The following is a 12,867-nucleotide window of genomic DNA, read 5'->3' on the forward strand; positions in this document are numbered from 1 at the left end:
AGATCTCCTTTTCAACCTTAACCGTCATAGTCAGAAGCTTATTGCTTCATATTCAGTCGTATTATGACTGATCGATTTCTTGACCATAAACCCTGTTCCTATTCTATTTTCTTCCTCCCCACTATTGAACAAAATGTAGTGCTGTAGATCTGCCACCTCGATTGTCTTCCATTTTATCTCCTGTAATGCTGCCACATCTATGTTATATTTAAGTAGTAATTCCTCCTCCAATGTTCTACTAGCCCCAGCCTGAAAGATACTTCTCACATTCCATGTTCCGATATAACCATATTGTCATTTAGCACGCTTTAGTCATCGTAAGCTTAGGACCGTTTACAGAAAAAACAATATATATACAAATCTCCACCTTATCAATACAAATTTATTTCACATTAAGCAGGTAAATATAGTCAAATATTCAAGACTAGTTTCGACCCCTAGGGGGTCATCCTCAGTTGACATGCATTAAAAGTTGTATTGTTCATAAAAACATCACATATAGTGGTAAAAGTTTAGACTAATTTAGACTGATCATTAATGTTGGTATGTCTAATGCATGACTAGTGTGCATCGTTCATGAAGACACATATCACCTTACTGCTACTACCATCCAATTTTTAGGTTATATAATATGGAACACACATATGTTTGTGTAACTCAACAGTGGCAAATTCAACTATATACACAATTGGCTATTGATTAGTCACATGAAAGTACAGAACACAGGCTTGAACCTCAATCAGAAATGTTCAAGCCTGTGTTCTGTACTTTCATGTGACTAATCAATAGCCAATTGTGTATATAGTTGAATTTGCCACTGTTGAGTTACACAAACATATGTGTGTTCCATATTATATAACCTAAAAATTGGATGGTAGTAGCAGTAAGGTGATATGTGTCTTCATGAACGATGCACACTAGTCATGCATTAGACATACCAACATTAATGATCAGTCTAAATTAGTCTAAACTTTTACCACTATATGTGATGTTTTTATGAACAATACAACTTTTAATGCATGTCAACTGAGGATGACCCCCTAGGGGTCGAAACTAGTCTTGAATATTTGACTATATTTACCTGCTTAATGTGAAATAAATTTGTATTGATAAGGTGGAGATTTGTATATATATTGTTTTTTCTGTAAAGTAATATCCATCAATACGGAAATGAAACTTATAAATAATAGCTTAGGACCGTCCGGTTATCTCCATTTGGTTTCTGAACAATATGTAGTTTTGTGGTGGTGAAGTTGTTAGCCCCATGCACCAACCCCCAACCTGGAGGACCAGGGTATCACTCTTGCCTGGATCATCACCTTAGACCTGTCCGGCTTGTGTGGCCCTACCAGGAGCATATGCTCCCGCCGGCGTAGCTCTTAAGGATCATTTGAACACGCAAGCCTCCAAAACACCCGGCAAAATGTACTTTGCCTTTGTCAAGGTGGTGATACCATCGGGAGGATGGAGATGACTTTGCTTTTTAAAGACTAGTACTCGTGTTTATTATTGTTTGTTTATTCATACACTCTGCTTTGTAATTCAGTGACCATGGAATGGCTCGTGATGTGTAAATTACCATATATTGATTTTTTACTGCATACTTTTGTTGTTATTATTACTACATATCCCTTAAAATGTAAATAAACTAACATTCAAAATAGTAAATTATGCTTATTTCATTGCATATTGCTATGACAACATGACTTCTTTATGATGTAGATACATTATAAAAGTATTTCTTCCCAAATAGATTTGTTACACACCCCCATGGATGAGGGACGCAGGCGAAGAATACACCCACGGTATCCCCTGCCAGTTGTAAGAGGTGACTAAAAGGGGTGACGAATGGATGATTGTATTAGAACCATGAAACTACTTATGATTAGTACCATCAGTGGGGAACACCATGGGTCGCCTTTACTTGCGAGTAGTACCACTATGTTAGGTACACAATAGGTTTGTGATTAGTAGCAACATAAGGTGAGAGTAGGGGTTTTCCAGTACCCGTGATTAGTACCATTGTGAGAAACACCACGTGTCTGGGCGTTGCCTGTGATTAGTGCCACTATATCAGCGGCACCATGGGAGGAACACCATGGGAATACCGGCGCCCGAGATTAGTTCACTTAGGTGAGGAACACAATGGGTTTGCGTTGCCTATGAGTGGCACCATTATGTGAGAAACATCATAGGTCTTTGTTACCTGTACAAAGTAGAATACTTGTGAGTAGTACCATAATGTGTTGAACACTGTGAGTCTACACTATTACTGATTAGTACCGCACCATGACAAATACCATGGTTCTACTTTACTAGCGGTAAGTACCATTATGAGGGGCTGTTGGCCTGAATTTTGGACTCCTTTAGACAACACGCATCCTCGATTCAGGATTGTGCTTTAGAAGCAGTACCTTGGTCAGTAATACTATTGTTTATGATAGTTTCTGAACTGGATCCACTGATTGTTTTAAATTCATATCCATCCATTCTTAATCATCATCCTGTTTTTTTTTATTCTGGTCAGTGAATGATTTTGAACTTTTAAATTGCCATTACAATGTGTCTCATTTTGTACCATTAGGGGCTGTTGACTTAGATGTTAGGCCCCTTTAAACAACAAGCATCATCATCAGATTTTACTAGGATACATAATGTTCTTACATATATGTATAATTGAAGAACTGAAGACCCATATACAGGTAAGTGGGCCACCTTGTGGTAGTTGAAACTGTGTAATTTGGGAGAGAGCAAGCCCATGTGGTAGGCCTATTATGTGTCATAAGAAACTGAGTGAACTGGCTGTGCAGTTCGATGACATTGCTGTGAGCTTGCTTTCAGGAGATGGTTGATTCAAGCTCCACAGTTGGCAGGTCTGAAGTTATAATGCCAATTTAAATGGTTCATTATTGGACATTATACATTTTCCAGCTAACTCATTCCTGGTTGCCAGCATTTCGCCCCCATGTGCTAGGTTGGGCTCATCAGTTGGTAGGTAGCACACCTACCAAGATGCTGGCTAGTGCATACCATGGAGGCTGCTTGTGGGTTTTTTTTTTTTTTTTTTTTTTTTTTTTTGGGGGGGGGGGGGGTTCCCTAATTTTCATTTCAGGCTAATGCTGTGGTTGTACCTTTTATTAAGGCAACAACCGCTTATTTTCATTTTAAGTCCTAGGCCTCTTTCCTATCCCATTCTTGCCTTACAACCTGTTTTCATGTGATTTAAGCCAATATATATGTAAAAATCTGGTAATGTTATTTGACTCATTAGCGTCCCTGTACCTTTCCTGGGTTTCCTTAATGTTGTAAGCTTGAGATACACCAAGTTGCAAGTTGAAAATATGTTTAAAATGCCCCCATCCCCTACTGCCTATTGAAGAAAGAAGACAACATCCAAGCAAAAGGAAGGACAGCAGGCTGAGTGGCTCAGACGGCTGAGGCACTGGCCTTCTGACCTCAACTTGGCAGGTTCGATCCTGGCTCGGTCCGGTGGTATTTGAAGGTACTCAAATACATCAGTCTCATGTCCATAGATTTACTGGCACGTAAAAGAACTCCTGCAGGTCAAAATTCTGCCCCCTTGGCGCCTCCGAAAACCGTAAAAGTACTTAGTGGGATGTAAAGCTATCAGCATTATTATTAAAAGGAAGGACAGATATGTCCTATGCGGTAAGTCCTTGAACTTTAACTTACAGAAATTGCAATGTATTATACAATCTAGATTCTTTCTGCCTTTCCCCTCCCCCCCCCCCTGTCCCTTTAAAAATACAGTTCTAGTAGTGTGTACATCAGAATAAAGGCAGGAAATGTTTTAAATTAATTTAAGCGAGTGAAGGAGAGAATGTATGACTAGCTCAGGTTGGTGGGTTCGAGTCCGGCGGTATCTGAAAGTGCTCAAATATGCCAGTCTCATGTCTAGATCTACCGGTACATAAAATAACTCTTGCGGGACGAAATTCTGGCACCTCGGCGTATATGAAAACAATAGAAGTAGATAGTAGAACTAATATTCAATTCTGCAGTGAGCTTGAAAGCTGACCTAATTTCCGTTCACGTAGCTTGGCACATTAGTGTTCCTATATGGTGGGTTCGAGTCCGGCGATATTTGAAAGTGCTCAAATACGCCAGTCTCATGTCTAGATCTACCGGTACATGAAATAACTCTTGCGGGACGAAATTTTGGCAGTAGAACTTATAACAATATTATTTTTAAATCCGCAGTGAACTTCAAAGCTGACCTAATTTCCGTTCACTGAGCTTGGCACATTAGTATTCCTATATGTTTCCTGGATAAGCTTGAAGATATAACCAGCCTGCAACTTTCGAAAATCACACTGCAAAGAATTATTAAATAAATTACATCGTTTAACACGCCCCTCTTTTCAAGAATATGGTTATAGTACGCCTACTGTAAATCAAAATAAAGACAGATATATGTAACATTAATTTGAGTGAGAAAGTGTGTTTATTTCCGTAATTCCTCATTGAGCGTGGAAACCGACTTAATTATGAATATCTTGATTTATTTCATCTTAACTTTTATCATTTACTAGGGTAGGGAAACATTCATTATCGGTATTTACATTGAGGTTAGTTTGTTATGGTTATGTCTGGTGATTTCAATATGTAACCAGGCAGGTTGGCAGCAGTGATCAACCATTACAAAAAAGAGAAAAGAAGAGCATCGGACGGCAATATTTACTTTCTGGGGTATTGCCTTACGTGGCGATTACTATATATTCAAACATGTGCATTCATGTCTTACATTATTATAACGTCTTCAATACAACTTTCCAGTTCTTCTAGAAACTCTTCTAAACATTCATCTGCATTCCCCAATTGGGGTGCATAAACCTGTATAAAATCCTTGATTCCACTCTCAAGTCCAAGTCTAACTTTAATTATCCTGTCACAGATCTGGGTCAATTTTGTCCACATATTGCGCTAGGTCTTCTCTCAATATAACACCAACACCATTTGTTACCATCTTTCCCCCACTCCAATATATTCTACAGTATACCCTTTCTTCAATTCATTTTGACCTTTCCCCTTCCATTTTGTCTCAATCATTCCCATCATTGCTATGTCTTTTTCATATACTCCATGAGTTCTTCTACCTTGCCATTCAAAGTCATGACATTGATGATACAGATTCTGGTGATGTCTGGTAGCCCACTTCTCACAGTTCCCCCAGAACACCGGGAACTGCGCATCACTTCAGGGGGATTCCCTAGCATTTTCCGAGGCCTCGATTCACTGCCACTCTTTTTATAGGCTGTTTGTAAAATGGGTTGCCACACCCACTACTTTTACAGATTTTTAAGGCGTCACTTCAACATTCTATGTAATTTGTTTCCTTCATTGGAGAGAGAGAGCTTATAACACTCACACAGGTGTTTTGGCGACAGTGTGATACGAAAGGACAGGGGCTCAGAAAGTAGTGACCGTGGCCTTAAGGTGGAGCCACAGCATTTTGCCAGCCATGAAAATGGATGCACAGAAAACCACCTTTAGTGCTGCTGATAGTGGGACTCAAACCCTCCATCTCCCAAATGTAAACTAAAAGCTACACACTCCAAACTGCACAGCCAACTTGCCCTGTAATATCTTATGCTACACACTCCAAATCGTGCATATAATTCACCCTGTAATATCTTATTTTCTAGTGATAACAATACAGGTTAAAAGTTAATAGAGTGCACGTTTTGAAAACAATATTATGATGACATTAAATTAGTATATTTGTAGTAGTAATGGTGTGTACTACTAGGAACCTCCATGGCTCAGGCGGCAGTGTGTTAGCCTCTCACCACGGTTCCATGGTTCAAATCCACGCGAGATTTGTGCTGGAGAAAGTGGAGGCAGGACAGATTTTTCTCCAGATACTCCGTTTTTTTCCCTGTTATTCAAGCAACACTCTCCAATATCGTTTCATTTCAACTGTCAGTCATTAATCACTTCCCCAGAGGAGCTCGACAGGCTTAGGCAGCCAGCACAATTCCTATCCTCACCGCTAAATGGAAACTTCACTCATTCCATTCCTGACCTGGTCAACGGACTGGAAACAGACTGTGGATTGTCATTTTCAATGTGTGTACTAAGTGATAAGAGAAGTCTTAAAAAAACGTCCTTTACACAGTCAATTTTGAGTGCTAACATATAATTTTACGGTCCTGCTTTGAAGCAGGATTGCAGAATAGCAGTTTACTTAAGTAGTAAAACAGATGAGCATATAAAATACCTTTGATTGTAATTATCACACCCTTGAGTGGTTTGAAATGTTTGAAAAAATAACCTCTAGCGACCCCTTGTATCATATATGATACACTGGGAATTTATTTTCTCTGGCGCTTCGTATACATGTTGGGAAGGTTGCACCCATTGTATCACATTCGTTACACTCTACGCTATTCAACCGTCGCTTGTTTTTCATTGCTCGTTGTCCCGGTAGATGGCAGGGGAGGTTGTAATCAGGTGGAGATTGAACCATAACAACAATGCTGCATAATATATACGGTAAGTTACGTTATTACGTACTTTATAACATAAGATTGTTTGCTAATTGTGCTCCAAGTCTGGAGATCATATTTTCATCATAGTAACAAATTTTTCAATAAAATTTCAATGTGTAACACCAAGATATATCTTATGTATCATATATGATACATTGGGTTTCTGTAACTACTTTTCAAGCAGTTTTCTCGTGGGTTGTCTGTGATTTAGTATTCAGATTTTTATTCTCGGAATCGTCATGTTTCTGGCTTTAATGCAATAGAACGGTGAGGTAAATACATATGAAATATGTAAGCCCATACAGACGTATTAAAAATAAAAATACATCGATATTTTAAGGTTATGTTACACATGATCTTCCGATTTCTTTTGTTAGGGCTGGATGATGAGATTTTTGAGATGTTGGATGGCGTATATCCAAACAATTCAGATATTGAAAGTGAAGATGAGGATGTTGATGCTGACATTCAAGCTCCAGCAGTTAGTACTGGCGTTTTAGAAGAAGGAGCTTCTGATTATGATGATGATGATGATGATGATGATGATGATGCTATTGATGGAACAGTTTCCAATGGTGACGTTTCTGCCAGAAGGGATCCTACTCAGCGATGGCGCCACAAAACAGAGTGAGTAATTTTGTCAACTGGTCCATTTAATAAATAATCAACCCAAATAAAAGCCAATTTCCACAGATTATCTCATTGTGTGTTGTAGTTCAAACAGTAAAAAGTATCTTGTTACTAATTTTATGGTTTGTTTTTCTTTTCAGGTTTCTGGGGCCATCTCATCATGCCCCTTTCATGGCCAAGTGAAGATGAAACAGTATGTGAAAGGAAAACCCCAACTTGTTGGGTTAAAAAAACTTTGTTATGACATGTACCAGTGGCCTTCCCTTAGATTTTACCTTGTATGAAGGAGGTGGAAGGGAAATTGTGTCGGAAAAGGCTCCTCTCCCAGAGAAAATGGACATTGGATGAAGGGTTGTACTTAAACTCTTGGACTCTCTTTCTTCTGGTTCAACCATTTTTATGGACAGATATTTATTATCTGTGACTCTCTTTGATGCATTGTTTACCCACAGGTCCATTTTAGCTTGTGGTACAATCATGGTAAACAGGATTCCAAAATCTGTGACACTGAAACGAGATGGTGATATGAGGCGCGAAGGGAGAGGTGGAAGTGACCAAGTTGTAAGAGCAGATGAAAAGATGGTTATAGTAAATTAATTTCAACAGACTACGGTGTTGCTTCCATTGAAGACTGCAGGCGTTGGTCAAAGAAAGATGATCAGTACACACGTATTCCTCGACCATTCCTAGTCAAAATGTACAACAACATCGTGGGAAGTGTCGATCTCTTGGATAGAATCCTCAGCAGATATGCTATGAGAAACAGGACTAATAAGTGGACAATTAGAACAATCCACCATTTTTTCGATTTTATGTTAGCAGCTGCTTGGATCGAGTATCGAATGGCTGCTATGCAAAATAAGTGGCTAAGGAAAGACCTTCTAACCTATTTCTCATTCAAGCTATGTATTGCAGAGCATCTCATCTACTCTCATGTCACTAGGAATAGTGTAGAAAGTGAAAGTGAAGACGAAGATGACGAATTAGCAGAAGAACAAAGAAAACGAACCCCAACCCAGCCACTTCCACCATTGGCAAAAAGATCAAGAAATGCCATGAATTTACCAGAAATGATGACTCAACAGAAGTCAAGATCAAGGTGTAGAGCTCCCGGATGATCTGCACTAACATATGTCAGATGCATAGATTGTAACGTGTTTCTATGTTTCACTTCCCAAAGGAACTGCTTCCGTAATTTCCATACCACAAGAGGGAGTTGCCTGTTGGATGGGTATGGAAAAGCAACCCTAAAATTCATTCTTTCAATGTCTAATAGTTCTAACAAGTAAAAGGCTATGAAAGAGCTTATTTTAACCTGTATTATCATGTAAATAAATTTTCTTACAATAGATGTTTGTTCTTGATACAGACCCACTGTATCATATATGATACATCCCCTCCTGCCACTATGGAAACCCTAAAAAAATTTTTTTTAGTGAAAGTACCATTTTCAAGCCTGAAAGAGTAAAATTAATTCAGAGAATCATATTTCACGAAACAAATTTGACCTTGGGTCTCTAGAGGATAAAAGCAGTAAGAACCAAACATTATTTACTGTTAGATACTAAACGTCAGCTCTCAAACCTGGTTGTTATACTGTACCTTGATTGTATACATCATTCGCAGAATAGGTAAAAGAAATTTTGAACAAATTGAGATTTCTTAGTTACAAACCTGGAAAGAGTAGAAGTTAGGGAGGTCAGATCCCAAGGAGATGGGGTCTCCTTCACGACGAGCCAGTCCTTTGCTGTGCATTTGCTCATTGAGGAACTTCCTCACCTCAATCTGAAACACAGAATATTTACTGTAGGCTACACAGAAATATATAGTGTGATACATTTCTAATAATGATGATTGTGGAACCTGCTAAGATTGTGAGAAACTGTATACTCTCAAGTTTGTAAAAGAACAATGGCCGTCATTTAAAGACTAACTTCTGAGGAAGGTGATGTATAATCGCCGTGTTCCTTGGTGGTGGCCATGTTGATAATTATTGTTTTAAGAGGAAGTACAATTAACCAAACATCCTCTATTAACACTAATCAGAGAGAAAATAGAAGAGAGCTGTATCACTGAAAACTGAAGGCAGGAAAACAAAGAGCCTTGAAGGGCGTGAAAATAAAAGACTCCCTATGCTTCGTAAACCTCTTAAAACTTCACTTTTCCCATTTACCATATTTTCTCACATAATTAACGCCCTTACATAATTTACGCATCCTAATATTTTTTGGTCTAAAGTGGAGAAAAAGAAATAATCACGTATTTGACGTACCACTTCTTCGAACATCCATTACGCAGCTCCGGATGTGTTTCAAAATAAAGATGTCAACTACTCAAGTACCAGACTTCCTATTGCAAAGTCAGGCATTCCAAATACTGGGCAACGTGCTGTTATCAGTCGAAACGAAATACCAGTGCACTAATTCAGCGAGAGAATCAGCGCATGCAACATGCGCTACCGCGGTTAGTGCACTTCAAGAGACCAACAAGTCTCGCAAAGCATTGCACGGACCAAAAAGCTGCAAGTTTCCACAAGTAAAAGAGGATCTGCTTAAATATATGACTTCATTCACAATGTTGGATATGCTCTTTCTTTGCGAAATGCTGTATATTAAAGGACGCAAAATAGCTGCTGCACACGGAATCAGTGTCTCGGATTTGCAGGTCAGTTGCGGCTGGATGATTAATTTTAGAAGGAGAGATGGGCTTTCTCTTTGACTTTTAACATTAACGGAAAACATGTCAAAAAATGCCGAATTATTTCTTTTTTTTTTTTTTTTTTTTGCTAGGGGCTTTACGTCGCACCAACACAGATAGGTCTTATGGCGACGATGGGATAGGAAAGGCCTAGGAGTTGGAAGGAAGCGGCCGTGGCCTTAATTAAGGTACAGCCCCAGCATTTGCCTGGTGTGAAAATGGCCGAATTATTTCAACCAAAAAGTAATTGATTTTCATCGCTTTGTGATTGAGAAGCGTAAAGTAAAGGAATATTTGATTTCCCAAATAGGAATAGGTCAGATGCCTATCAATTTCCATATGCCACAAAGTCGAACAATCGATAAGAAAGGGACGTCGAGTGTTATGGTATGCACTAACGAAAGCGAAAAATAACAATGTACTGCAATGCTTGCTGTAACAGCTGGTGGCAGAAAGCTTCCACCTTATGTTGTTCTAAAAAGAAAAACAATGTCCAAAGTAAAAATTTCCGCGTTCGTATCCAAGGAAAAGGGTAGACAGATACGTCACTCGTACAAGATTGGATACGAACGGTTTGGGGAAATCTAGCAGGGTCCCTCCTTCGATGCCCGGCCCGCCTTGTGTTGGACATGGTTGTTGTTTCAGCTCGTAACGGGAAGAGTATTTTCCAGTGTCGGTACTTCAAACGCCAGTCCAAGAAATCTGATGTACTTTATTTGACTTTTCAGAAAAAATCTCACGCTGGAATTTTATGCCAAATAACGATAACAGCAAATGAGTTGAACCAATTACTTATATTTTATTTTATGTATCTTGTAAATGTAAATGAATTGTAAACAATTTTTAAATATCTGAATTCCTTGAATAATTTACGCATCTGAAGTTTTCGCTTCTATTTTTCGTCAAAAAAGTGTGTTAATTACATGAGGTAATTCCCTTATCTCCTTATTCAGGGTAACCTCCCACCATTGTTTACACCTGTTTCTACCAGCAGTCTTTCACTCTTGTATAAGCAAACATGTCAGAAAAGTAATCTGTTTAAAGAAAATTTTGTTCAAAAGCTCACTCCTGGCTTATAGATCACCGTTTATAACAACTGCGATCTCAATGCATTAGCTCTGTTAAATATTTTATTTCATTTCATACACTAACATCCTCAGAAAATACATATCGTAAGTATCTGACATTCAATTCTCATATTTCCACCCCACTGAATCCTTCCCTGCCATTTTATACCTTTCAGTAAATGACCCATGCAAAATACGAACAATAAGGGTGCCAGATTACAGCCTCATCTAACTGTCTGTACATATCTGCTTTGAACCAAGAACACATTCTATGATCGATTCTCACAGACTCTATTTTCTCAACATAAATGTCCTAGATAGCTAATAATAACATAACCCACAAATCGCTCAGTATAGCCTACACCATGGCATTCAGACATAATCTTTTCCAAATCTACAAACAAATTCTGTCCTGACAGCCCCCCCCCAGTGATCTGAAACTACGTATACTAGTTTTCATCAAATGTGTCTCCACCACTAATCGCACCTTCTTTAACCTTAGAACTGGCAAATGCTGAATATTGACAGCGCTACTACAGGAACTCAAGTATTGAATGTTTGTATTTCTTCATGTAATTCACTCAATTTATTAACAGATGTCATGAGTCTGCTTTTTTTTGACGTTCTTATGTCCACAACAGCTGAGAGTTCAGTTTCATTCACAGTCACAACCTCTTTGGGTGAAATTTCACAGAAATGAATGAATGCAGTTTTCTGTCCATCTGATTGTCACTGTCTGTAGCATTTGTAAACAAACCTTCACCTGCTCTACTGTTCTCTTTCACTTTGTTTTATCAATCAATCAATCAATACTGATCTGCATTTAGGACAGTCACCCAGGTGACAGATTCCCTATCTGTTCTTTTCCTTTTCTTAAACGAGTTCAAAGAAATGTGATATTTATTGAACGTCCCCCTTGGTAAAGAAATTGGATATTTATTGAACATCTCCTTTGGTAAGTTGTTCCAATACCTAACTCCCCTTCCTATAAACGAATATTTACCCTAATTTGTCCTCTTGAATTCCAACTTTAGCTTCATATTGTGATCTTTTAGTTTCGTGTGATTTATTTACTTTAGTACATATATCCTCCCCTGAGAACCATGTGACCTTGCCACGGTTGGGAGGCTTGCGTGTCCCAATGAAGCAGATAACTGAGCCGCAGGTGCAACCATATTCGATGGGTACCTGTCGAGAGACCAGACTAACGAAACATTCATTGAAAAGGAGGGGGTAGCAGCCTTTCGGAAGTTGCAAGGACGGCAGTTTGGATGTTTGATAGATATGGCCTTGTAATAATACTCATCATGGCTTAGCTGTGTTGATGGATACTGCTCCATGGTTGAAAGCAACAGGAAACTACAGCCGTAACTAACTCCCGACGACATGCAGCTCTCTCTGTATGAATGATGTACTGATGATGGCTTCCTCCTAGGTAAAATATTCCAGAGGTAAAATAGTCTCCCATTCGGACCTCCAGGTGGGGACTATACAAAAGGGGGCAATCAGGAAGATGGATACTGACATTCTGCAACTCGGAGCGTGAAATGTTAGAAGTTTGAATCATTGTGGGGGTTAGAGAATCTGAAAAGGGAGATGCATAGGCTAAAGTTGGATGTAGTTTGTATAAGTGAAGTACGCTGGCAGGAAGACCAGGATTTTTGGTCAGGCAATTACAGAATTATCAACACAAAATCAAACAGGTGAAATGCAAGAGTTGGTTTAATAATGAATAAGGATATTGGGCAGTGGGTAAGCTATTATGACCAAAATAGTGAAAGGATTATTGTTGTCAAGATAGACACCAAACTAATGCCCACCACAACAGCGTAGGTCTAATATGCCTACTAGTTCAGCAGATGATAAAAAAATCGAAAGAATATATTAAGAAATCAAAGATTTAATACAATATGTAAAAGGTGACGAGAATCTCATTGTGATGGGAGACTGGAATGCAGTGG

At 38.8% G+C, this 12,867-nt stretch overlaps 1 protein-coding gene across 3 annotated transcripts in view; it reads right to left on the reverse strand.

The window, feature by feature from the left end:
• Positions 1 to 12,867, reverse strand: part of LOC136876396 (uncharacterized) — a 291,352-nt gene that overhangs the window by 153,963 nt on the left and 124,522 nt on the right. For all 3 annotated transcript variants that reach the window (XM_067150337.2, XM_067150335.2, XM_067150336.2), the window contains exon 9: positions 8,817 to 8,927. In XM_067150337.2, the coding sequence (XP_067006438.2) occupies positions 8,817 to 8,927 (111 nt within the window). The remainder of the gene's footprint in view (positions 1 to 8,816; positions 8,928 to 12,867) is intronic.

The sequence above is a fragment of the Anabrus simplex genome, chromosome 6, assembly GCF_040414725.1.
Source record: "Anabrus simplex isolate iqAnaSimp1 chromosome 6, ASM4041472v1, whole genome shotgun sequence".
NCBI lineage: Eukaryota > Metazoa > Arthropoda > Insecta > Orthoptera > Tettigoniidae > Anabrus > Anabrus simplex.